The sequence below is a fragment of the Chiloscyllium plagiosum genome, unplaced genomic scaffold, assembly GCF_037043375.1.
Source record: "Chiloscyllium plagiosum isolate Xiang-an unplaced genomic scaffold, Cpla_swu_hap1 HiC_scaffold_6, whole genome shotgun sequence".
Taxonomy (NCBI): domain Eukaryota; kingdom Metazoa; phylum Chordata; class Chondrichthyes; order Orectolobiformes; family Hemiscylliidae; genus Chiloscyllium; species Chiloscyllium plagiosum.
Genome location: NW_028270144.1, coordinates 81,941,639 through 81,968,801, shown reverse-complemented (window position 1 = coordinate 81,968,801; position 27,163 = coordinate 81,941,639). Strand labels below are relative to the sequence as shown.

The 27,163-nt window shown below is 39.2% G+C and overlaps 1 protein-coding gene across 1 annotated transcript in view; it reads right to left on the bottom strand.

Annotated features, from left to right (window-relative positions):
* The window catches only part of atm (ATM serine/threonine kinase), a 167,863-nt gene that overhangs the window by 24,384 nt on the left and 116,316 nt on the right, over positions 1-27,163 (bottom strand). Inside the window, exons 44-54 of the mRNA XM_043691843.2 lie at positions 26,582-26,686; positions 24,606-24,725; positions 23,999-24,233; positions 21,398-21,550; positions 20,672-20,791; positions 20,032-20,237; positions 16,350-16,557; positions 7,088-7,201; positions 3,632-3,781; positions 736-874; positions 11-93 (exon numbers count right to left, since the gene is read on the bottom strand). Coding sequence (XP_043547778.2) covers positions 11-93; positions 736-874; positions 3,632-3,781; positions 7,088-7,201; positions 16,350-16,557; positions 20,032-20,237; positions 20,672-20,791; positions 21,398-21,550; positions 23,999-24,233; positions 24,606-24,725; positions 26,582-26,686 — 1,633 coding nt within the window. The remainder of the gene's footprint in view (positions 1-10; positions 94-735; positions 875-3,631; positions 3,782-7,087; positions 7,202-16,349; positions 16,558-20,031; positions 20,238-20,671; positions 20,792-21,397; positions 21,551-23,998; positions 24,234-24,605; positions 24,726-26,581; positions 26,687-27,163) is intronic.

The following is a 27,163-nucleotide window of genomic DNA, read 5'->3' as shown; positions in this document are numbered from 1 at the left end:
TCTGGCTTACCTTGAGTTCCACGGTGGGAATAACAACTTCATCGAGATCTTTTAATTTAGTGATAGGTTGTGTTGAAGGGATTTCAATAGCTTCTGTAATTTGAAAGCACAAATTAAACCAAAAAGGGCATGATTATACTGAAGTGATTCAACATCTGAAAGTCAATAGTTCAGAAACAATAGGAATGTAGGAAAGTAGGTAACACAGAAAACACTATGCCGGTCTTTGCAAAAGCTACCAATAATTTACTCAACGGCAAAGTGAAGCTTTAAGTTTGGTTTTACTACCTTCTATTAGTCTGAGTGACTATACCAAGTATCAGAATGTTTTAAGGAGATGGTTATCTAAGTGTCTTTTGTACTTTCAAACTCCCTTCATACTTTGACAAACATTAAAACACAGGAAATCTGAAATAGTCTTACAAATGCCCTTTTCCAGTTAAGAGCACCTACTGGGATTACACGTTCTCTCTTGTGGTAATAAGATCAGAACAGCTCATCCATCTTTTATACGGAACAATTGCTCAGGAGAGAGACAATAGAAGACAAGCATAAAAAGCCTGAAGATGAAAAAAGACAAAATCACTTCAAGAACCACCAATAATCTTATGGATACCCATAAAATCAGTAATACCTCCCCTTTTCTTTTGGTGTTGGCTTTTAGTTATTCTTGTTGGCCAAGTTTGAAAGAAGGGTTATTAAACAATGTATCATTTTTACTCATTGAATACTTACTTCTTTCTGTCTTCCAATTACTGGCATCCATGTTTGCAAGAGTGATTAAGGCATCACATAATTTCTCAATATCCTTCACCATTTTAGCCTTAGATTTTCGTATTGTATTTATTATCTTGCTCGCAGCATCCATTCTTTCCTAAAGCAACATTGTAGTGAAGTATAATTGAATAGAGGCTTAAAATTAATCTGACATATAGACTTGTGGCAGAGACCTCAAAGCATTTGAAATCAATTATTATATTTATTTCAACAGTAATTCTTTAAATATGCAATTTCTAGTTATTCTTTCAACAGGTTATAAAGGAATCAAAACTTCATACTCTTTAGGATTCATATTCCATAATAACATTCTAATCACTCCTTCCTTGATTAGTGCAGTGGCATGCACATGAAATTAAGACTCTAGAATATCTAAAACGTGTGCTGTAGACTGCTGTCATAGAATCATACAACACAGAAACAGACCCTTTGCTCCGACCTGCCTGTGTTGACCAGACATCCCAATCTGACCTATTTGCCATCATTTGGCCCATATCCCTCTAAATTCTTCGTATTCTTATCTCCATCCAGATGTCTTTTAAATGTTGTAATTGTACCAGCCTCCGTCACTTCCTCTGGCAGTTCGTTCCATACATGCATCATGATCTACATGAACAAGTTACCACTCAGATCCTTTTTAAATCTTTCCTCTCTCATCTGAAACCTATGCCCTCTAGTTTCAAACTCTGCTACCCTGGGAAAAAGACCATGGCTATTTACCTTATCCATGCCCATCATGGTTTTATAAACTTCTATAAGGTGACCTTCAGCCCCAGCGTTTTCAGCATCTCCCTAGAACTCAAATCGTCCCGACCTGGCAACATCCTGGTAAATCTTTTCTGCACCCTCTCAAGTTTACAACATCTTTCCTATAGAACGGTGACCAAAATTGTAAGCATTATTCTAAAAGTGGCTTTACCAATGTCCTGAGCAGCCACAACATGACATCCCAATTCTTATACTATAAAACATCATCTATCTCCACAGAATCAATATAGTGTGAATAACCAGAATCAACACTAACAGACTTTAAGTCACTTGACAGCTGTTCAAAAGCTTTTAATTCAAATTTAATAAATTCTATTTTTTAGCAAAGGAATATCTTACAAACGATCACATAACCTCCACACTTTTTAAACATAATTTATCAGTTTCACTATCATATTCACCCCTTCCATCAATCCCTTAAATTAGATTAGATTCCCTACAGTATAGAAACAGGCTATTTGGCCCAACAAGTCCACACCGATCCTCCAAAGAGTAATCCATTCAGACCCATTTCCCTCTGACTAATGCACCTAACCTGCACATCTTTGGACTGTGGGAGTAAACCAGAGCACCTGAGGAAACCCATGCAGACACAGGGAGAATGTGCAAACTCCACACAGATAGTCGCATGAGGCTGGAGTCGAACCCGGGTCATTGGCGCTGTGAGGAGCAGTGCTAACCACTGAGCCATCACGCCGCCCCTTACGGAAGCAACTTCTCCAACCAGAGGTACTTCATTATTGGCTCACATGATCCCACCACTCAATTGCTGCCATGTGCTAGTAGTCAGATGTGTATCATGGTCTGGTCTTCTGTGCGCTCCACATACTTTTGCCAGAACCAGGGACCAACCAACAAATAAAACCTATCAACAGGCCCACCCACTAAACTGATCAATCAAAATTTTCTGGACAGCCAAAATCTATACTCTCTTATCATTATAAACTCCCAACCAACGAAATAACAGTGTCCTTGCAAATATGAAGACCTGAAACTTGAAAACCCATAAGCATACTCCAGGCATTTCAAACCAAGTTTCTGTTGGCCCAACAAAGATTTTCACTGCATTGGAATACATCTTTCTCACTCTAGTCCAGTCAACTAAGACACAGGCAGACAGAAGTTAAATATGCAAGAGGTCTGCTGGAGTTTAACCTGCTAAGGTGGCATAGCCTATCAGGTCAGACCTTCAGAGTCAGAGTCCTGAGATCAAGCCCCATTTCAAGACTTGAGCAGGGTGATCTAAGATGTCACTTCAGTGTAATACTGAGAGAGTTCTGCATTGTTTCAAGTATAAGTTGTCAGAGAAGACAATAAACTTAAATGAGTAATACTATTCAAAGAAAAATGGGGAAATTCATCCTAGTAACCATGCCTGTATCAAATATTACCTGAAGAAGGGCTTATGCCCGAAACGTCGATTCTCCTGTTCCCTGGATGCTGCCTGACCTGCTGCGCTTTTCCAGCAACACATTTCCAGCTCTGATCTCCAGCATCTGCAGACCTCACTTTCTCCTCAAATATTACCATATCAACCAATATTACGAAAGTAGATCAACTAGTAATTTCTTCTATGTGTGGGAAAATGTCACACAAAATGTGGCGATGTTGACTTATATAAGAGCATCTTCATTTGAAAAGCAATTCATATGACATGAAACACTGAGACCTTGAAGGTGTGAATAAAACTACAGAAATCAAATTATTTTTTGTTTGAATTTCATGTCTTGCCCAGTTAAGATCATTTGTTAATAACAAAAACAGAAACTAGAAAAATTAACAAGTCTGGCAGTATCTGCGGAGAGTAAGCAGAGTTAATTTTTCAGGTCCAGTGACCCTTCTTGAGAACAGAGCAATTCTTTGGTTTATTTTTAGTCCATTAGTTTTACACAGCCCAACAAGGTTACTTGGGGCACAGCAGGAAGCCCAGCTCCCTGTAACAGCTACCCCAGATTCCAAATGAAACAGGTGGTCAATTAGTAGTGGGCTGGACTACTACAGACTTGCCCAACACAAGTAACAGATTCAGAGTCTGCTATGAAGAGTTCATTTAGTTTTGATCATTTATTATGTTTTACTAACAAACCTGATCCAGATGGGACACCTCCTTTCTTGTATGTTTTCCTCTCTTTAGCGTTTCAGGTTTCCCGAGAATGTCATCCTTGTTTGCATTGGATAAGGCCAAGATAATAAATAGCGTGTGATGAGGGTGATCCAATGAAGTTCTTTCAATTAGCTGCATAATTAATAGAAGGAAAATTATGGACATATGCCGTTAAGTTATGGGGAACCACAAAGGAAACTGAGACTGAAATTTTACAAGGATCCTGCTGCTAGGACCAAATGTGGGTCCCTCAACAAACAGAGTAACAAACGGAGGTGGCCACTACTGAGGTTGTGAGGGGAAAGAGACGATACATCAATATTGTAAGCAATTGGCATGTCAATAAATGATATTTTATAGAATAAGTACAGAAATACTTAATAAGAATTGATATGCGTTGCACAAGGTCACCTCAGCAGAGAAATATTTTTTTATTCTCTGGAAAATATATACAGTCAGTCTACGGAAATTTCAGGTCTCTTGATTCAGCTTTCATGTTGACATTACGAAGATGGTACTATAGTGGCTTGTATAGCCCCTTATTTATACAAGTACATAGAAAGGACCAGAGAAGGCCCTAAACATAATGTAAACTAAAAAGCTGACCTTGAGGAGTAGGAGGGAGGAGACAATCCTGAAATCTTGTGTACTGTGCGGTATTCATTGTTTAGAAAGGATCAAATGGATAAATCAACAGTGAAAAATACCACTTCAAGAAATAAAGTATACCAATGTGATGATGGCTTTAAGGGCTGCATTTTATCCTTTTTTTTAAAATGAAGAAACATGGAAATCGAGGTGATGAGCAAGCGGGCTGCTCAAAGCCAATAATGTAAACAGCTTGTGAGGCCTTTGATTTAAAAAAAAAGTTGGAACAATAAAAACTGAGTTGGTGGGGTCAAGTTCCCAGAAAGCCAGGATTTTTAGTTTTAGCAACTTTCTGCAGTTGCTGGGGTCTTCAAGGTGGATGCAGAATCTCTTATTTCTCTCTCTATTACACCTAAAAGCTGGAGTTCTCTTCCTGTAGCTAGAATTGCACGAGATAATATATTTTACTAAATTTGCCTTTCCAAGGGTGTGTTTATGGGATTGTTAGGGCTACCTATAACTGACAGACACAAAATGGCTAACAGTAGATAAAAAAAATTAAAAGCCTGATCCAGCACGTAAATGAGGTCATAAGTTGGCACAATAGTAACTTTGAGAAGGGAGTTATCTCAAGGTAACAGGGAGTTCCACACAAACAGCAGCTACAAAGGTCTGTTGCAGACAATTTGATGGGAAATTTCTAAGAACAGACAGCCTAAAATTTGTATCAAACACTAAATAGAAATTAAGATCACACAATAACAGATGACAAGGCTAGAATTATGACTCGTAAATATATCAAGTAAGTTCATTAAGTTGTGAATGTAATCGAGTTTCAGTCTTATCAATGAATAAAATGCTATTTCATCAGGTGAAAAGAGTTAATCAGAGTAGGGACAGTAAATCTCATCCGAGAAGATAGTATGTGACTAGCATGAGTTATAGTGCACCTGCAAAACAACAAATGAGAACATTTCACAGTAATTAATTATTTTCCTTGAACTACTTACAATATTAAGAATAGGTTCTAGTTAAAGATTCTTCAGATAACCACAGAGATAGATTTCAAAGTATTTATAGATACTCATCTACACAAAAATACAAAATTCACAAAGAAAAAGATTCAAATAAAAATATGAAAGTTAACCAGTCTCAGATAGTAAAGCAGTTCCATTATCATTAAAGGGAAGAAATGAACCAAAGGCAGAGAAGACCAATAGACAGAGGACATGGCCTGATACAAATGAGGATGAAGAAAGAGGTGCCTAGTACACCCAGTAAGAAACAAATTGCTCATAATTCATTAGCTAAAAAATGCTAACAGTAGAGGTAAACATAATACCTTACATATAATTAACTTTACAGTAGAACTAATATTATGAATTGACGAGGTCAATTCTTGGAATGGCAGGATTACCTTACACTGAAAGACTGAAGCGACTGGGCTTGTATACCCTTGAGTTTCGAAGATTGAGAGGGGATCTGATTGAGACGTATAAGATTATGAAAGGATTGGACACTCTGGCAGTAGGAAACATATTTCCACTGATGGGTGAGTGCCGAACCAGAGGACACAGCTTAAAAATACGGGGTAGACCATTTAGGACAGAGCTCAGGAGAAACTTCTTCACCCAGAGAGTGGTGGCTGTGTGGAATGCTCTACCCCAGAGGGCAGTGGAGGCCCAGTCTCTGGATTCATTTAAGAAGGAGTTGGATAGAGCTCTCAAAGATAGTGGAATCAAGGGTTATGGAGATAAGGCAGGAACAGGATACTGATTAGGAATGATCAGCCATGATTATATTGAATGGCGGTGCAGGCTCGAAGGGCTGAATGGCCTACTCCTGCACCTATTGTCTATTGAATTTTATACTAATTAGTAAGAACTAACTTGATTTTGTACCTCATGTGAGTAAGATAGTGGAAAATATATGATGAGTAACAGAATTTCATAGGGATACCAATGAATACAATGAATAACACAGTTCGAGCTGTCCTTCATGATAAGCAAGTCTATAATCATTAACTTTGGAATGTGAATTTATGGGATGCACTGTAAGATCTCAAGGCCTGGTGATTATAATGTCTGGTAAATAGCATGAGGTCATAGAACCTAGGGCTGTTTCACAGGATTGGATGCACAGTGACCATGTTGTATGTGATTACTATAACTCAAAATGTATAAAAATGCTGGATCCCACTGGGAAAATCAGAGTCATTGACCTCTCTTCTGATCTGAGCCAAAGTCTAAGGAAGTAATTCAGCCCTCACATCAAGGTCAGATTCGGGAAAGGTTTCCAGCCTCTCCCTGCATGATCTGGTTACTGCTTGAATAAACTGCCATGTGTTGGAATTCTGCTGCCTCCTGAGCCCTTGTCCCTGGTCAGGAGTTCACTCCTACAGGAACGTTATAATATTGGAACAGTTAATTAGTGGTGGTTAATATATGTATAGTTAAACAGTGCAATAGTTATAGTTAAGTCAATTTTTATTCATTTAGTTTATTTTGTCTGTATTTTAATTGCAATGTATAAAGAAAGTGTGTTTGCTTAAAGTCAAGTAGTTTAACAATTGAATTGGATCTGGAACACAACACCTAACTCTTAACTTTAAAATAAGAAAAAAATTAAGGTCTAGGCTATCTTCTTAATATATTTTGAAGGGGTTTGGACCGGTCCATAACACCAAGTTCTCACTGGAGGACAGTCCTGGTCAGGTTCATCGAAGATCTAACCATTTAGGATTCTGTTAAAAAATGGATCCATTTGATGGAGAGAATAATCTTTACAAAAAAATCTAACATTTTTCTACACCATAATTACAATATGTTACTGTCATTCAAAATAGAATACCTTGTTTAACACTTCATGAAACCTTTGCCCTCCTGGCATCTTTGTTCCCATTCGAGCAGCTAGCTGGTACATTAAAGGTAAAAACTTGTATGATGGAATCTTTTCTGCACCATTCTGTCAACAAAATTTCAAAAAAATTAAGAACTTTTTTTAGCCCTTCTTGTACAAGTACCCAAGTTTAGCCACAAATTAACATTAATTTAGATTTGTTTGTAATTTGCTTACTTTCTTAAAACAACTTGTAGGGATTGGGGTGCAGGAGCCAAAACACTTTTTCTAGGATTTGACTTGAGTCTTTCTTGAGGTCTATTTTTTGATTGTCAAAGGCTCCTAATCCATTCTCACCAACTTCTTTATTTGGTTATGCAGTCACATAATAACATTAATTTCTAGATTTGTGAAGGGTTTTCTGCTTTTATAAGGGTTTTCTGCTTTTATAAATTTGTAAGATATAGAAGCAGAGTTAGGCCATTCAGCCCATCGAGTCTGCTCTACCATTCAATCATGGCTGATATGCTCCTCAACCCCATTTTCCTGCCATCTCTACACATCCCTTCAACCCGTTATCAATTAAAAATCTGTTTAACTCCTCCTTAAATTTACTCACTGTCCCAGCATCTACCATACTTTGGGGTCGTGAATTCCGCAGATTCACAACTTTTTGTAAGAAGTAGTTTTTCCTCAACTGTTTTAAATTTGCTACCCCTTATCCTAAGACAATAACCTCTTGTCCTAGAATGCCCCACAAAAGGAAGCATTTGCTCCCATCTTTTTTTAATCCACACCTTTTATATTTGGAATACCTCAATTTGATCTCCCCTCATTCTTCTAAATTCCAGAAAATATAAGTGTAAACTGTTCTATCTTTCTTCATTCGGCAAACACCTCATCTCTGGGATCAATCTAGTGAACCTCCTCTGAACTGCCTCCAATGCCACTATGTCTTTCCTCAAATAAAGGGACCAAAATTGTGCACAATACTCCAGGTGGAGTCTCATGAATACCGTGCATAATTGCAACAATACCTTCTTACCTTTATATTCTATTCGTTCAGCTGTGAAAGCCAACACTCCATTTGCTAGTTTTCTGCAACTCATGAACAAATACACCTTGATCCCACTGCAGTGGAACATTCTGAAGTCTCTCCCCCTTAAGAATAATAGGTCGCCTTCCCATTTTTTTGACCCAAATGCACGATCTCATACTTAACCACGTTAAAACTCTATCTGCCAAAGGTAGATGGAGTTTAGTCTTGAAAGGTAAGGTAGTACAAATGCCAAAGACTGCAAATAAATCTCCCAAATTGTTTTCAAAATGAAAATTCTAAATATTTGGTACAAGGTAATTTATTGGGAATGAATTTCATATGAATAACCCTTTTAATATTTAATTGCAAGCAATTAGCACTTTCAAGGTTCTTTTATTTTCATTTTGTCAATTTCAAATTTTCTTTCTCTTTAATACATCCGTTTGGAAACTGACTTCCAAAGATTTTATTGTGTAGTAAAGAGAATACACAAAAAGTAATTCTGTAACACCAAGCTAACCATCAGATAACAAGAGGTTCAAAATGTATAAACTTCATATTTCGTGTACATTCACACATCAAAGCTGGTCGCTTGGGTGAGGTATCAGTTTCCAGTACATGGGGCTGAATTTTTTTTTTATATAGGCAGGTAGAATATGGTAGGAGAAAGTGAGGATTTCAGATGCTAGAGCTCAGGGTCGAGAGTGTGCTGTTGGAAAAGCACAGCAGGTCAAGCAGCATATATGCCCGAAACGTTAATTCTCCTGCTCCTCGGATGCTTCCTGACCTACTGTGCTTTTCCAGCACCACACTCTCGATTTAGAATATGGTGGCAAGTGAATTTCATCATGCTCTGACATTCATGGTTCTGCACAAATTTTCTCATGCAATCTCCAAGAATTATGCAACTAAGCTGTTGGGAAAACTTCTCAGGGAACTTGTGACTGGAGGGTTAGTAGTGCTTGCCACTGGTGAATTCTTCTGGCTTACTCACCTCTGATGCCATATTTAACTTCCAGCTCTTGCATCCACTTTCATACTCAAGCTATCCCTTTATCTCACTGCAGGCAAAAGTGACCCACAGCCAGACAAGAGATCTAAGCCTGTGATGTGGTGACAGTAATTACCCAATTTTTTTTGCAGGTACTAGCAACACCCAATGAACTTCTAAATAAGGCCAGCATAGGAGACCCTCAGCTCCTCTTTCAGCTCAGAAGAGGAAATGTGTGAATTTTCAGAGAAAGCACTGGTAAAGGTGCTCACCTGCTCCTCCGGAAACTCAAAAAGATATTCTTTCTACAATAGATTTGGGAACACAATCTAGTGAGCACATCAATAACAGGGATCTGCAGCTGCTTGAGAAGGAAACACTCCAGGTCTCTGACACTTAGAGGACTGTCAGAGACCAGGCAACTGCTCCATTCCAGGCAGAAGATGGGCCTTATCCTCGGCCAATAATGACGGTCAATCTACAGGAACATCAGAAAACTTTGTTCCAAATTACTGCATGCCTCTAACAAAGGATAGAGGAGTCAATCAATGTTCTCTGTACAATGCTGACTCTGCCAAGTGTACACCTAACTGTCTCCATGGTGAATTGGCGACCATTATGGATGCCAAGGACCAGCAGAATATTCAATGCTGCTTGGTATGCACACGGACTTGCACTCCATTGCTTTAACCATGGGTTCTCAGCCTCCATTCCAAGGTAACGGGGGACAAGGGAACTTCATCTCATTGCAGGCGCCCTTTCTTTCAGTAGGCAGCCCTTTGGGAGAGACAGTGACAGATAGGCATTCTAGAAGCTGTTCCTTGGATTTCCCCTGAGATGCTTGACCTCTCCACCTGCCTGTAATCCTGCCTGGAATAAGTGGATTGGTTCGGAGGAATAGCTAGACAGGCTGGGCCTGTATCTACAGGTGTTTAGAAGAGTCAGTGGTGACTGAAATTAAACATACAAGATCCTGAGGGCACTTCATCCAGTAGATATGGAAAGGGCATTTCCTCTTGTAGGAACAAAGGGTCATAGTTTAAAAAGAAGGGGTAAAGCATTTAATGCAGAGAAAAGGAAACATCTCCCAACAGGTCAAGTGTCTTTGAAATTCCCTTCCTCAAAAGGCAGTGGATGCAGAATCTTAAGATATTCTTAAGGCAGAGGTAGACAGATTCTTGATTACCAAGGGTGTGAATGATTATCAGGGATAGGCAAGAGTGTAGAGATGAGGTTAAAATCAGATCAGTCATCATTCTATTGAATGGCAGAGCAGGCTCAAAAGGCTGAGTGGCCTACTCTTGTCCCTTGTTTGTATGTTCATATCCCAAAGTCTTCAGGAGTACAAGGAGGGTGAACCTGAATCTGGGCTGGATAATCTCAGCAGGTCTGGGCCCTTAGGCCCAAAGGTAGCAGGGGACAACAGTATAATTCTTCCAATTCAACAGGGCTAACCGCATAGTAGATTCCTTTCACCCCAGCTATTGAAGTCAGGACTACACTGAGATGGAGTGGAGATGGAAGAAAAAGAAGACATACTGATTGGAAACTGGTACCATGGGTGAAACTGTACTATAATTTTTCATTTCTGTAAATATATTTGCACTTGCGCTACTAAAATATCTACAGTACAATTTTTCAGACATCCCAAGGATGATATAAGTTATAACCGCCATGTATTAATTGTCTCTCACAAAACAATGGACCCTTTGACTGCAGATAGCAGCCAAGGTTTCGCTCTTGAATGTGGACAATACCATGAACAATAGAAGCTCTGCACAATGTGTGGGGTATGTGCTAGGGCCTGGCTTGCATGTCATTGTATTTTTACACCTACTTTAAGTGAGGGTACAGAATCAGTGATGATTTCACACATCTCTGGAGGGACAGCTTCTTTTCATGTATCAGCTTTTCAAGGAAGAGAACTACCATTCAAGACTTCAAGGTTTACAATATGCAGGTCACATATCCTCTCTCTCCTATTACGAAAAAAAGCTCTGCCTTTTACAAGGTCAATGTTATCCCAAAGGATGCTGATGCATTTCAAAGCAACTTAACAGCCTGTGCACTCTGAAACATTGCAGTTTTAACAATGATGCAAGACTCAACAGAAGACCTCAGAATTTTTTTCAACCTGCTGGCTGTCATGAGGGACTTCACTACATAACACTCAGATATAATATACTGAGGGATGCCTTCGAAACAACCTAAACTTAGCTCCAAGTGACACTAGTGAACTGTCCCAATGCTACTTTTTTCCTAATGGTCATGTTAGGTGTAGATACTTTAAAACCATACTAAAGATAAAGGATGTAGAAATAACGAGGTTTCATGTATTTTGCACTAAGTGCGGATTGCTTGCCAAATCGTATAATAATTTCAAATTAGCTAAATTCCAAACAAACATTCCCACTAAATTTCTTTTGTGTTGACCTCTGAAGTCCATGAGCGGTAATAACTTCCGAAACTGGAAAAGTCAATGCTATGAATGTCATCAGCACATTGCTCACTGTACGTGGACCCTTGTAATGGCTCCTTGGAGGGAACATTAATCCAAACTCAGCTCACTTATCCTGGCGGCAGTTTGCAATTTGGTTCTCTCCGGCTTCTCATGCTCTGCATTAGCTTCTTGGATGCTTCTTCTGGTCAACATCCTGATCCTCTGCTCAACTTCACGCTTGAAGGATCGCTGTAATTCTCGCACTTCCTTTGTGTTCAGGACATTCTCCCTTTTTTGATTTCGGTTTTGAAGGGCATAGTATCCTACAGAGACTTACACACCCTTTCCAGCTATACCGAAAAGTCCTTCCAGAGAAATCCAGGCATCAAAATCTCACCTTAAGGAGCCTTGCAGCCTGTTCCACTGGTAGAAGTGTGAGCAGCCTTGTATGCTTGTTCTGCATCAGTAGGTCGTCTTCATAAAGGTACCAGCAGCCATGTTTGGAGATCCCTGGTCACCCAGCAGGCATCCCTGTATGGTCTGAGGACCTTGAAATGAGGCAGGAACCTGAGAGTTCCCCAGTATGTTAGAGTCATGGCAGCTCCAAAGCTATCTGCTGCAGATCTCCAGAATCTGACATTAATTGTCACATGTAATTTGAACAATAATGGAGAGGAAGCCTTTTCTATTGACAAACACTGCAGCTTGGTGATAAGTTTCTTTCAAACCAAAATGAATATTGTCTATACTGTCCTGCACCTGGAAGAAGCCAGTGATGATGGGAAGCCCAGTGGCCAAATGTTTCTTGGTTCTCATCGTCATGGGGAAAAGATATGAAGAGCTGTGCTCTTAAGAAAATGACATCAGTGACATCCAGGTTGGATTTATGGGTTGAGGATTGGAAGATGCCAGTTGGTCCTGAAATTAACCACTGTCATAAAAATCCAAGGCAGCTATGAACATAACCGCATTGAAATGGGATGGGCACCCTGTCCTTCCGAATGCATTCTTCAGGAATATAAAGATTAGCGATGATGGGATGGGACATTCTTGATCAACTCTTTCATTGTCTTTCTGACAATTGAAGAAAATGACAATGAAGTGTATCGATGCAAGGTCTCATCATATGCCTCAATTCCTTGCGACATCTTCACTTATTGCTTTTCCTTCTGGAGGAGATGCATCAGCTAGAGGTTACTGTTCTTGCTTTACAAAGTTCTAATGTCTCCATGTACATTACATTTGGAGTTGCAGCAAGGGCACTGTGACTCTAGGATTGTGTTTTCTATGTGGGCTCTGTAAATAGATGTTCTGTATGGAAAATAATTTTATTGAAGGAACTCCTGAGCTCCTACACCCATAACATTAAAGTCCAGTGTTATGCCTTCGCATAGTGTGGTATAGAGATTTCCCAAGGAGGTCATTATCATGCTTTCATAAGGAACTCTAGAGGTCATGTAACCATATCTAATGGTATGTGGCACAACCAAAATTTTTCATGTTATAACGGGAGTAAAATGCTTTCAGTAAGTCACCATAATAGACACCACCCCCAAATAAATCCCCCTTCCACATCACAGCTCATGTCCTTACATACTTAAATTTCAATTTGAGAATCTGGCTGCTCTGAAGCAAGATGTAGAAGGTAATGCTACAGAATGTGGATACGAAATGGGAATCTCAGATTACACTTCTAAACTCCTTGTTCACACGTCACATGTTTAGCTGACATGACAAGAAGGCAATTAGTATACACAATGTAATGCTCTTGACTGATTGAGGCTGCAACGTTTAATATGCATTTCAGGATAGTAACTGATCTGTCGCTGACATAGAAACCAAAAGGCAGAAAAAGCTGGCATTGCTTAATCAATGAAGGCATGATTACTGCAAATGCCCTCAATAGGGTCTCAAAATTCAAAGATTTTACTCCACCTTGGAGAAAACAACTGTACTGTAGTCCACTCACTTTGCCTGTGGTGGCAGCATCTTATGATGTGATTATACAATTGATAAATCCGACATATCAAGGTTTCAACTTTCTTAGTGATCCAGTGAGGTCCAATGTAATTTGGAGCAACACCAACTTCTTTTTCACTTTGGCATTTTATAGTCTTCAGGACTCAATCTTGAGTTCAATGTTAGACTATGACCACTTTCTTCTATCTTTCCCATTCTGCTTAACTTGTTTTCATGGGTTTGCTCTCAGCAAATCTGACCTATTTTCTACAATTCACACCTATCCTGCATGTATGTCTAACCTCTCCACCATTATCACTTTGTCTTTTGCTCTGGACACCCTCATCATCTGTTCCACTTAATTTAGCAACTCCCCATTTGTAAACTGCATAAAAATCATCACTTGCCATTCCCTTCAATTCTGAAGAAGTCATACTGATCTCGAAATACTTCCTTTGTTTCTCTTCCACAGCTGCTTCCAGACCTGCTGAGTTCCTCCAGCAGGAAAGTGGATGCGTGGAGTGTCGAAACAGTTATGATCCTATTGATTGGTGGAGCAGGCAAAAGAAGCCAAGCAGCCTACTCCTTTCCCTATTTCTTATGGTCTTATGTTTCTTTCCGTTTTATTCCAAGACTTGAGTTGTATGCTTTACCCAGGACCCAAGGATTGATCTGATTATTATTAATCAAACATCTATTACTGAGTGGCCCTCCCTCCAAAGGGACATGGCAGGAACGCCTCAAATAATCACGGCACATTCCCATGGACTGGTGTCTAAACAGCAGACCAATAACCTGCCTTTAGTCAGAAGTTAGGAGTTCTATGGCAAGTAACCCACTTCCTGTTTCCTAAATCAACAAGGCATAAGTCAAGAGCATGATGGAATACTCTCTACTTTCCTGGATAGGTTCAGAAGCATGAGACCATTGAAGTCAAGGCAGCCTGCTTGACAGGGCCTACATCCATGACCTTCAACATTTAGTCCCTCCACTAGTATCACAGTGTATATTATCTGGAAGAAGAATGATAATATCTCACCAAAACTCCTTCAGTAGCACATCCAAGCCTACAACCTCTAACATCCAGAGGGACAAAAGCAGCAAATGCATAGGGACACTGCAACCTGAAAGCTCTCCTCCATTACACACCATTCTGACTTGAAACATCTATGTCATTTCTTCATTGTTGTTGGGTCAGAATCCTGGAATACTCTTCCTCATAGCACTGTGTCCCTCTTCAGAACTACAAAGTTCAAGAAGGCAGTTCACCATCACCTTTACAACAGTAATTAGCATTGTCAATAAATGCCTACATTCCTTGAATGAATAAAAATAATTCCTGACTACTTGTACTTGACCTGCAGATTGATCATGACCCAACTGCTGGGCTGACAACGGACACAGATCCCGAGACCCTGGTAAGATCAACAGCCTGGACTGTAAATCAGACAAGCTCCCTGACTGACTGTTAGTGATCCCACTAAGGACTGATCCTCTTTCACACACTAACTACTTGAAGCACATGCAGTGTGTTTGCCATTGCAAACTGCTGGCACATGCTACAGATTTGATGCTGATGTATCATGGTGCAATACAGAGACATGTCCACCCCTTGCCTGACTGCTAGATTGACTGTTAATTGCTCCCGATATCACAGCCTACTTGCCTCTTCCTCTGTACTAAATGGCAATGCAAGCCACAGAAGGAAGACTGTAACTTAACATGAAAGACCGTGTACATTAAGAAAGCAATGCAAGCCATAGAGGCTGGCAGTCTGTAAATCAGTGCTAATGTCAGTGTGTGAAAAGAAAGCAATGTGAAGTGGATAGGAGTTGATAGCTTCCAAACCAGTGAGTGGTAAGAAAGCAAACTAAGTATAAGATATGTTTGACCATAAAAATAACTGTGGATGCTGGAAATCAGAAACAAAAATAAATTGCTGGAAAAACTCAGCAGGTCTGTCAGAATCTGTGGAGAGACATCAGAGTTAATGTTTAGGGTCCAGTGACCTTCATTCAGAATGTGTAATCATGTCAGCATAAAATCATTCTGTATGAATGATTAACAGTCAATCTAGCAGTCAGACAAGGTGTGGACATGTCTCTGTATGTGCATCAAGTAATCATAAGATATACGTCTACCCTGTGTGCAAAGTGACCGGGCAAAAGCATGCAAGCCACAGAGGCCCATGAGTTCCAAATGTAATTGTTAAAGGTGTAAAATAGTGTTTGAATTAGTCTTAGAGCAAACATGACGATCTGGTGAAGCTGGTGGTTTCCTGATGCCAACTTGCATGGACACAGGGTAGAGGAAATTGGTTGCCATGGAAAATGCAGGGATATCTGAAGAAGCAGCTGTATGATCAGCGAGCTGCAGCTGTCAGGTAATTCCCACTCTGAATTACCTGTTGTTAGGAACTATTTAGTTTCTTGGTGGAAAATATGAAAACTGGAGGGAGACATAAATAAGGCGACAGAACACAATGCATTGAAAGAAGATAGTCATTATTCAAGGGCAAGTTTCTGAAGCCACCATTTAATACATGATGATAAAACAAGGAAGATTTTTCTCAATGTCAAGAATGTGATGGTTTCAATTCTCACCATAATTTGCCACCTTTTTCACCATGATTGTTGCAAACATGTAGAATCACATTTAAAGTAAGAAGTTTGGAGGGGTGCAGTGCACATAAATGTCTGCAAACTATATTGGGTGGCCTAATTGGAACTTGATGGTGTGTAAATATGAAATGCAGAACAGAAAAGAATACATTTTGCCTATATATAAAAGTTAACAAGTTTAAACCATTTATCACCAGAAGCTCTGCATTTTTCTGAGACATTACCTTCATTTTGTTATTTACTTCTGGAACATTTGAATTTTCAAGCCACAAAGAGCAAAGTCTAAAGATACGCATGTCATGCTCCTCTCCACTCTGCAAGCAATTGATGTAGTTCTCAACTGCTTTACACAGAAACTGCTTGCGATCCTCTTGCAACGCACACATTGCTTTTTCATCTAATTCACATTCTCTCTGTACTTTCACCACGTATCTAGAAAGCAGAAAATATTTAGAAAAAGTGTCAAAAATCAATTAAACAAAAGACAGTTTTACTCTCTTCATTTTCTTTAATTTGAGCCAACTCAAACTCAATTATATTCAATGACCCAAGTTCATAGCTCTCCCCGTTAAAGAATTCCAGATTGATAACCATCAAGAGAATAAAATTCTCCTCATACCTTAAATCGAAGACCCATACAAACATGTGAATTAGGAGCACGAATAGGCCACTCATACCCTCGAACTTACTCCGCCATTCAATCAGACCATGACTGATCCAATTGTTCGACAATTCGACCTACTTCCAATAATCTTTTACCCACTTACTTAACAAGAAGCTACTTACATCTATCTTGAAAAAACTGCTTTCACTACCTTTTGAGGAAGAGAGTTCAACAAGAAAATATTTCTCCTTATCTCTTCCTTAAATGACAGAACTATTTTTAAACAGTGACCCATAGTTTGGATTCTCTCACAAACGGAAACATTGTTTCTGTATCACTGCTTAAGTGTTTCAATCACAAAACCTCTTACTCTTCTAAACTCCAGCTGAGATAAGCCTAGTATAGCCAATCTTTCCTCACAACACAACCGACACATTCCAAATATTAGGCTAGCAAACATTCTCTGAACTGCTTCCAATGCATTTATGTCTTTCCTTAAATAAAGGAGACCAATACTTTTCTGAGTACTCCTGATGTAGTTTTATCAATACCCTTCGTAACTGAAGCATATCCTCCCAACTTTGGTGCTCACCTTTCCTTCTAATAAACAAAAACATTCCATGGGCTTTCCTAAGTACTTGCTGTGTTTCTATGCAAATATTTTGTGATTCATGCGCTAGGACACCCAGATCTCTCTGCATCAGCTTACCATTGAGATAATAAACTTTTTACTTATCCTGGCATTTCATTTTTAAATATATCTGTTGGTGTTACTTACATGTCCGCAGGCACTCCTTATTGAATTGTGCTCAATACTCCACGCCTGCTTAATTATTGCTGCATCTGCAGGCTACATTTTTGTGATTCATGTATCAGGATATCAGCATTCTGTATTCTCTCCATTTAAACAATATTATTTCTCTATTCTTCCTACCAAAGTGGAGTTTCATATTTTCCACATTATATTTCAACAGCTAAATTCTCCCTGAATCATTTAGTCTGACAAGACCCCTTCGCAGACTCACAAAAGCTTTCCTACTTATCTTTGTTGCATCTGCAAATTTGACTAAAATATACTTAAAATATACTCATTCCTGAAGAAGGGCTTATGCCCGAAACGTCGATTCTCCTGTTCCCTGGATGCTGCCTGACCTGCTGCGCTTTTCCAGCAACACATTTTCAGCTAAAATATACTTAACCCCCTTATCCAAGTTGAGAACAACCCATTTACCCTGACTGTTTTTGATTAGTGAGCCAATGCTCCATCTCTGCAAATATATTACCCCAACATCTTATCTCAAAATATTTTATATGGCACCTTACTGAGTGCCTTTTGAAAATCCAAATATACTACATCTACTGGTTTCCTTTTATCCACCATGCTTGTTAGATCCTCCAAGAACTCTGATAAAATTTGTCAAACATATCATTAAAGTGTTGACTTTACTTGATTGTATTATGACTTTAAAATGTCCCATCAATGCTAGACCAACTGGCTTGTAGCTTCCAGCTCACTGTCTTCTTCCGTTCTTGAAAAGAGGAGTTACACATTAGCAGCTTTCTAAATGTCTGGGAGCTTTACAGAATCTCAGCAATTTTAGACGAGTATAACAATGCATCCATTACATCTGTACCTAGCCAAATTTTTCAGAGAGAAATAGAGCTTTGAGTCCGATATAACTTTTCTTCAATCCTGAAGAGGAATCATACCGGACTCAAAATGTTAACTTTGTTTCTCTGTTGTGGTTCTGTTTGCCGAACTGGGAATTTGTGTTGCAGATGTTTCATCCCCTGTCTCGGTGACATCCTCAGTGCTTGGGAGCCTCCTGTGATGTTTCCTCCGGCATTTATAGTGGTATGTCTCTGCCGATTCCGGTTGTCAGTTCCAGCTGTCCGTTGCAGTGGCTGGTATATTGGGTCCAGGTCGATGTGTTTTTTGATAGAATCTGTGGATGAGTGCCTCTAGGAATTCCCTAGCTGTTCTGTTTGGCTTGTCCTATAATAGTAGTATTGTCCCAGTCGAACTCATATTGCTTGTCATCTGCATGTGTGGCTACTAAGGATAGCTAGTCGTGTCGTTCTGTGGCTAGTTGGTGTTCATGGATACGGATCGTTAGCTGTCTTACTGTTTGTCCTATGTAGTGTTTTGTGCAGTCCTACCAACGTAGTGTACAAAATCCCATGCAAGGACTGCACAAAACACTACATAGGACAAACAGGAAGACAGCTAACGATCCATATCCATGAACACCAACTAGCCATGAAACGACACGCCAGCTACCCTTAGTAGCCACACACGCGGATGACAAGCAACATGAGTTCGACTGGGACAACACTACTATTATAGGACAAGCCAAACAGAGAACAGCCAGAGAATTCCTAGAGGCATGGCACTCATCCACAGATTCTATCAACAAACACATCAACCTGGACCCAATATACCGACCACTGCAGCGGACAGCTGGAACTGACAAACCGAAGCGGCAGAGGCAAACCACTATGAATGCTGGAGGAAACATCACAGAAGCGCTTCACAGGAGGCTCCCAAGCACTAAGGATGTCACCTAGACAGGGGACGAAATATCTGCAATACAAATTCCTAGCTCGGCGAACACAACCAAAACAACGAGCACCCGAGCTACAAATCTTCTCACAAACTTTGTTTCTCTGTCCATAAGTGCTGCCAAACCTGCCAAGTCTCTCTGACATTTTCTTTTTTATTATTTCAAATTTCCAGCATCAGTGTTTTGCTTTTATTTCTGTAGTCACTTGGTTTAAGACAGGCCATCAGATCCCGGGGGTTACCACCATTTAGTCCCATTAGTTTTCCTAGTACTTTTCTTCAGGAATGTAGAATGTTTTAAATTCCTCCCTCTCTTTTGCCCACTGATTTCTGCTATTCTATTGTCAAGGTGGATAGAATATTTGTTTAAAATCTCTGCTATTTATTTGTTTCATGAGGGTGTGGGTTTGGACGTGATCATAAAAATAAAAAGGGGAAAGTTTTGGAGCAATTTATAAACAAGACGAGAGCTTTAAAATCAAGATATTACTGACAGGAAGGCAACATAAGTCAATGAGTGCAGGAGTGATGGGGGAACAGGCCATACTGGGAGTTAAGATACTGGCAGAGTTTTCAAATACTTCAACTTTCCAGAAGGTAGAATGTAGGAGACCAGCACAAACTAATGAAACAAGGTAGTTGTATTACAGTCCCATAAGTATATTAAGACTTTGGATGACTATGGAGGATTTCATTTTACATTAAATAATCTTTTATGAGAAATGGTTTGCACATCTACCTGTTAGTTTGAAATTTGTGTTCTCTGATCAAATGGATTTCCTCTTTGGCATTCTTGAGAAGGGCACGTTTGTTTTCAAACTCAGATGATTTCATATAATTATCAATACTCTGGTATTGTGCATCTGAGAAACGTGCCAGTGATAAAAATGCTTCCATCTTGCCATTGTGAACTGTGTCCTTGTGTTGAATACTGAGAGTTACAGCCTGAAAAAACAAAAATAACAATTTGGCACTGTAATACATGTTGCAAGCTGGAGATGTTAAAATAGTTGACCAGACAACTCAGGTTTGTTTACTGAGAAAAGAGTTGTAGACATAAATGATAATGTTATTAAGTAGCAAATGGGACAGTTTCTTAGCAAAACCCCTTTGGGCAATTCTGGGTTTTATTTAGTGTCCACGTTCTGCAATGGAGAATTAATGATCATATTATAGGATGTCAATGTCAATTGATAGAACACAGAAAAGTGAATGATGAAATACTTTGAAAACAAAAGTAACTGCAATTAAAACTTGCTAGACATTACAATTGTTAGCCACTACAGTGGCCATTAATGGTTTCATCGTTTTAGGGTAAAGACTGTTTTTCAAATGTGTCACCAATCATTATTGATCATTAGTCATTTCTTCATGCTCACCTTTTCTAAATATTTTTGCATGATGGTGCCAGGACTTTCTAAACAGGTTTCTGCCAACCAGTTGCCACAGAGTCTCAAGCACTCAACATACAGTGGCATTAATGAATCATCGCCATTTACCTAAGAAGACAGACAGAGAAGAACAAGCTGACAGATGTTAAAACAACAAAAAGGACAAACAAGTGACCACTGAACTGAAGAGTAAGGCAAGTATTATTTAACACAATATTCTTAGAAGTCTTTCATTTCTTACATAAACATTAAACCCAAGTTATCTGCAAAATTAAAGAACACAAATGAATGATCCAAATTTTTGGAGTTCCTACTCAGTCCAGAGTGGCACTGATACAGGTCTAGTAACAGAACTGTATCCAGTTCTAAGCCATAATTCGTTTGCAGAGGGCAATAAAGTTTTCTGTTTTTGTTTCTAAAGATAATTTTCATTTGCAATACTGAAAGTTGGTGCCGAGACTAATTGTATTAAAATTACAACAATTGAAATACAGCTTCCTCAGTACATTTAGTAAAATATCTTACAAATAACATCCGTAAATACCACAGCCCTTCGTGAACACGAATTAACTGCATCGCTAATGCTTTGCATTTGTTTTGTAGTCACTGCAACCTATTTAATCTTCACTCCCATTTCCCCTTACTTATACTAAATGTGAAACAAAGCTTTTGAGTCATATTTAATGCTTGGATAATGGAGATCCGTGAACATACCTCTAATTTGTCAATCATCTGCTTGAGAACATCAAGAGAAAGACTTTGTTCCTGTTTAGCCCAAAAGACCTGGGCCTCTTCTAATTGCCAGGTGGAAATGCCAAACCCAAATGGATTGTGTTGCTTGATCTGGAAGATGGCTTTCTCTGCCAACTGTAATCAAACGATACACTTTACATATACATATATGTGAACTGAAAATATTTAGAATAGCTGCATTGGAGGGGTTGAGGTGTGGTGAACAGAGAAGAAGGTTACCTCAGAGTACAACGAGATCTTGATCAGATGGACCAATGGGCTGAGGAATGGCAGATGGAGTTTAATTTAGATAAATGTGAGGTGCTGCATTTCAGAGCAGGTTTATATACTTAATGGTAAAGTCCTAGGGAGTGTTGCTGAACAAAGAGACCTTGGAGTGCAGATTCATAGTTCCTTGAAAATGGAACTACAGATAGATAGTATAGTGAAGAAGGTGTTTTGCATGCTTTCCTTAATTGGTCAGAGCATTGAGTATAGGAGTTGGGAGGTCATGTTGCGACTGTACAGGACACTGGTTAGGCCGCTTTTAGAATACTGCATGCAATTCTGGTCTCATGCCTATCAGAAGGATGTTGTGAAACTTGAAAGGGTTCAGAAAAGATTTACAAGGATGTTGACAGGGTTGGAGCATTTGAGCTATAAGGAGAGGCTGAATAGGCTGGGGCTGTTTTCCCTGGAGCGTTGGAGGGTGAGGGTTGACCTTACAGAGATTTATAAAATCAAGCAGTACATGAATAGGATAAATAGACAAGGTCTTTTCCCTGGGGTGGGGGAGTCCAGAACTAGAGGGCATAGGTTTAGGATGAATGGAAAAAGATATAAAAGGGACCTAAGGGGCAACATTTTCACCCAAAAGGTGGTGCACATGTGGAATGAGCTGCCAGAGGAAGTGGTGGATGCAGGCACAATTACAACATTTAAAAGGCATCTGGCTGAGTATATGAATAGGAATGGTTTAGGGGGTTATGGGCCAAGTGCTGGCAAATGGGACTAGATTGGGTTAGGATGTCTGGTCAACACAGACGAGTTGGACTGAAGGATCTATTTCTGTGCTGTACATCTCCATGACTCTTTGAGAGAGAATCTTGAGTATAAGAAAGGGAGACATCAGTTGTCTTACCATATCACATTCCAAACAGAACAACTTACACAGTGTTTTCAACGTAATGAAACATCCCAAGGTGCTTCACAGGAGCATAACAAAACATGACACCAAAGGTATATAAGGAGATAGTAGCTCAAATGACTAATGGTTTGGTCAAAGGGGTAGGTATTAAGATGGGTTTTAAAGAAGGCAAGCGAGATAGTAAGTGGAGTCATCTTGGGGTGGGGGATTGGGGAGAATTCCAGAGCTAGGGGGTCTAAACAACTGCAGACACAACCAGCAATGGGGTCATTATGATGGGAAATGAACAAGAGCCAGTATTGAAGGTGAAAAGACATCTCAAAGAGTTGTCAGGTTAGAGGAGATAGGAAGGGACAAGGCCATGGAGCAGTTTGAAAGCAAGGATGAGAAGTTTAAAGTCATTGCTTGGCTGAGAGCCATTGCAGCTCAGCAACAAGAAAGATGACAGAAAAGCAGGACTTGCTATAAGTAAGGACAGAGAGTGTGTTTTGGATGACCTTAAGTTTATGCAGGGTTCAATGCAGGAGATCACCTCGGAGTGCACTGGAAGAGCTGCACACACAAAAAAATGAATTAGGAATAGGAGTAGGTATTTGATTCTTCAAGCCTGCTCCACCATACGGTAAGATCATGGGCATATCTGATTGTGACATCAATTTCAATTTCTCCCCTACCACAAACATCCATCAACCCTTGCCTAACTGTTTCAGTACAGCTACAACATTCGCATCTATCAGACAATTTAAAAGGTACATAGATAATGCCATGTACACTAAAAGCAAGACAAACCCAATACATCTAATTGCCGCCCAATCAGTCTACTCTCAATCATCAGTGAAGTGTCATGAACAGTGCTAACAAGCAGCATCTGCTTAGCAATAACGAGCTCACATATGTCCAGTTTATGTTCCATGTGGGTTACCCAGTTCGTTACAACCTTGGTTAAACATGGATAAAAGCAATGAATTCCAGAGTTGTGGTAAGAGTCATTGCCCTTGACATCAAGGTAGCATTTGATCCTTAAGACAGCATCTTCTAAACCCACAAATACTTCCACCTGCAGTTTGGAATTCTGGTTCTGCTCTCTCTGTCTCTGATTGTGCTACTTTTGAATACTGATGATGCTCCCTCTTTCAGCTGGTTTTGTATTATACAGGTTATAAAAGCAAAGTTAAAGACTTTAGCAACAGGTGAGCAAAGTCAAGCAATGTTCCAAAGATGGGAGTAGTTAGGCTTGAAGATGGTGTGGGTCTGAGGTCTGTGATAAATAAAGCAATAGGAATGTAGTAATAAAGTACAACTTCCTTCAGACAAAACACATTGTAATTTTAAAAATTTAGCTAATGTATTCATGCTTGAACAGCTTAATATTTTCTGTGTACTACAGAAATATTACTTAATTTTCATAGCAAATAATTTTTATAGAGGTGCTGAACCTGGGAATTTCTTGCTGCACGTGCTAATTTTGCCATTTGAAGTAAATGCTCAGTCAGAGTACCCTTAATGAAATCCTTTCTTTGACCATCCATTTCCTTTTTGATAAGCATCTCCTGAATAACTGTCCTCATGGCTAAGATAGGCTCCTGGAAGGTAAAGTCACTGTCCTTGAGAAGCTGAAGTTGTTGCTCCCATTTTCTATGCATCTTACTTAATGAATCATCTGTTGCGGATCTGAAAATAACATAGTATTTTTTAGAAAACTGAAATTAAATTTTGAATACTTTTGAATACTCTTTAGTCAGATTACAGAAGACTTTGTTCCTTTCTCTTACACATTTCCTCTGTATCACCCCTTCTTATTATCTGTGGTTCAACGTGCAATCTTACTACTATACCCAAGCATACATCTGAAATGAACTGTAAACATGAGTATTGGTGAGGCATTTAACTTGAGGGGGTTAATATTTGACGTTGCCCTCGTCTGACATCCATCCTTGTACATTTCCAGCAGTTTTACTTCATAAATTTGTGGGTGTACTTGAGAAACAAAGAATAAATACAATTTAGTTCACTATAAATGCTGATAAAACTTCAGCTGGTTACCTGAACAGAAGCTGTCCAATAGTTTCCAGTTCTCCAAGTATCTGCAATTTGCACAGAGTAGGGTACAGAGAATAAACTGACTCCAGGCTTCCTTTGCATAATTCTTCAACTTCTTTCACCCTTCAGGCATAATAGATTGTCAGTCAATGTCATTCTGATGTCCATGATGAACACAAATGAATATGGAATACATTATAGTGTAAAAGCAACATACTCCAAATGATGGAAATTTGAGTACTGCTGAATAAAAGAGACATTTTATTGCAGCTTTTCATCTTGTACTCATCAGAGGTCTTCAGATACTAAAGTAGTCCATATCCAAAAGCAACAAGATATGTACAATATTCAGGCTTGAGCTGACAAATGGTACCACATTCGCACCACATAAATGTCAGGCAATGGTCATACCAGTGAGAGACAATCGAACGACTATTCACACCAAAATCCTGGAACTCCCTCCCTAATGGCATTGTGGGTCTAACTATATCAAACAGACTGCAGTGGTTCAACACAGCAGCTCACTGTACTCTTCTCAACAGCAACTGGGGAGGAGCTCACCTCCTGACTCACCAAAGCCAGTCCACTATTTACAAGGCACAAGTCTAGAGTATGATGGAATACTTCCCACTTGTCTGGATGGGTGCAGTTTCAGTAACACAAGCTTGACACCACCCAGGACAAAGCAGCTCGATTGATTGGCACTATACCCACAAATAGCCACTCCTTCCATCACTAACGCTCAGTAGCAGCAGCTTATATGCACTATAGAAATTCACCCAAATCTTTCCACATCACCTTTCAAACCCATGGCCACTTCCATCTAGTAGTGGAAGGGCAGCAGGTACATGGAAATACCACCTGGAAGTTCTTCTCCAAGCCAAACACTGTCCTGACTTAGAATTATGTCATCACTCCTTCACTGCTGCCGGTTCAAAATTATGGAATTTCCTAACAGCAGCATGGGTCAATCTACAGCACATGGACTGCAATAGTTCAAGAAGGCAGCTCACCTTCTCAAGGATAACTAGCAAGAGACAATAAATGCTGACCCAGCCAGCAATGCCCACAATTCATGAATTAATGAAAAAAAGGAACAATTCACAATAAAAACGAATGCAAAGGAAAAACAACATTTATACTTTATGAGAAGAGACTATACCCAACCTGGCAAAACATAGTGTCCAGCATAAGTTGGACAACAAATTTAGGATTGTCAAACAGCTTGCAGTGCAGTGTCCTGGAAGCACATATATTAATAAACAGGGCTTCTAGGCAGAAAGAAGACAGAAACACATTGCACGTGTTTCAACTCAACAAAAGAGACTACAACCATTTTCTGGTTTCTCAGGACAATGCCTTGACTGATCAGAGAAAACTTGCCTGGTTTAAAATTTAAAGAAAGTTTGGCAGTTAACTGTCAATCATAATCTAATGCCATGATGCATTCACCAGAGCAATGTTTTGACCAGAGTCCTGTTGTCAACCAATCACCACTCTTCTCTCAACATATAAATGTTATTTATCCTTTATGCTTGAAAATTATCTGGAGTGCAAGATGAAATGCTTCAACAAACTGTACATTTTGTTAGCAAGATTGATGTTCTGTGTTACCAAATGACTAGATATTGGAAACCTGAAATAGGAGACAAAAATGCTGGAAACATCAGTAAAAAAGAAGAAATATAAGACTAAGACCTTAAAAGATTTGTCTGAACCACATTTAACATGAGAAAGAGAATAATGTTGAAGTAGATTTTGAACTAAAATTTGTAGTAATGCTAGATCACGAAAGACTAGAATTGGGTTGGGATATCTGGTCAGCATGGATGGGTTGGACCGAAAGGTCTGTTTCCATGCTGTACATCTCTATGACTCTATGACAGGTTCAATCATAATGAAAAGTAAAACTTGCTTCTGGGATTTGCGATGGATGGATTAAGCTTATTAAAAGAATAATGAACAGTGACTGCAGTTACCTGGCAAACTTTAAAATCTCATGGAAGGCAGAAAATTCTTCATCTTTCAGAGATTGCAATGCATTATACACAGATTCATGATATCCAGGTCCTGAAGACTCATTTCTGGGATTGAGCAAGGCAATATAATTAGCAAAATAATTTAAAACAGAAGTACAAAAACAGCCAAATATCTGTACAACTCCATAACTACAAAGTGTAAGTATAATTCAAGAGAAGTACATTGGCGCAATAGAAGCAGATTTGTTTCTTAATGTCTTTTAAATTGACAAAGCAAGAAAATCACCTTACCAAGAATGAGGTACTGTATATTGTTAAGGGATTAAAGTACTATTCAGAAGATAATGGATTCTAATTGTGAAATACATTGGAATATTTTATTTCATCAAGGGTACAATATAATTACAAGAAATCACTGATGGTAATCTTTATCAAAAATAGGTTCACTAAAATGTTTCTGAAATTTTTACAGCACAGATGGAATTTTTTTTTATTTCAGTGAGCTGTGCCAGCTCTTTGCAAGGTCCAACCACCTCTGAACCCTATAACCATGCAAATTCTTTTTCCTTCTCGGTGCTTATC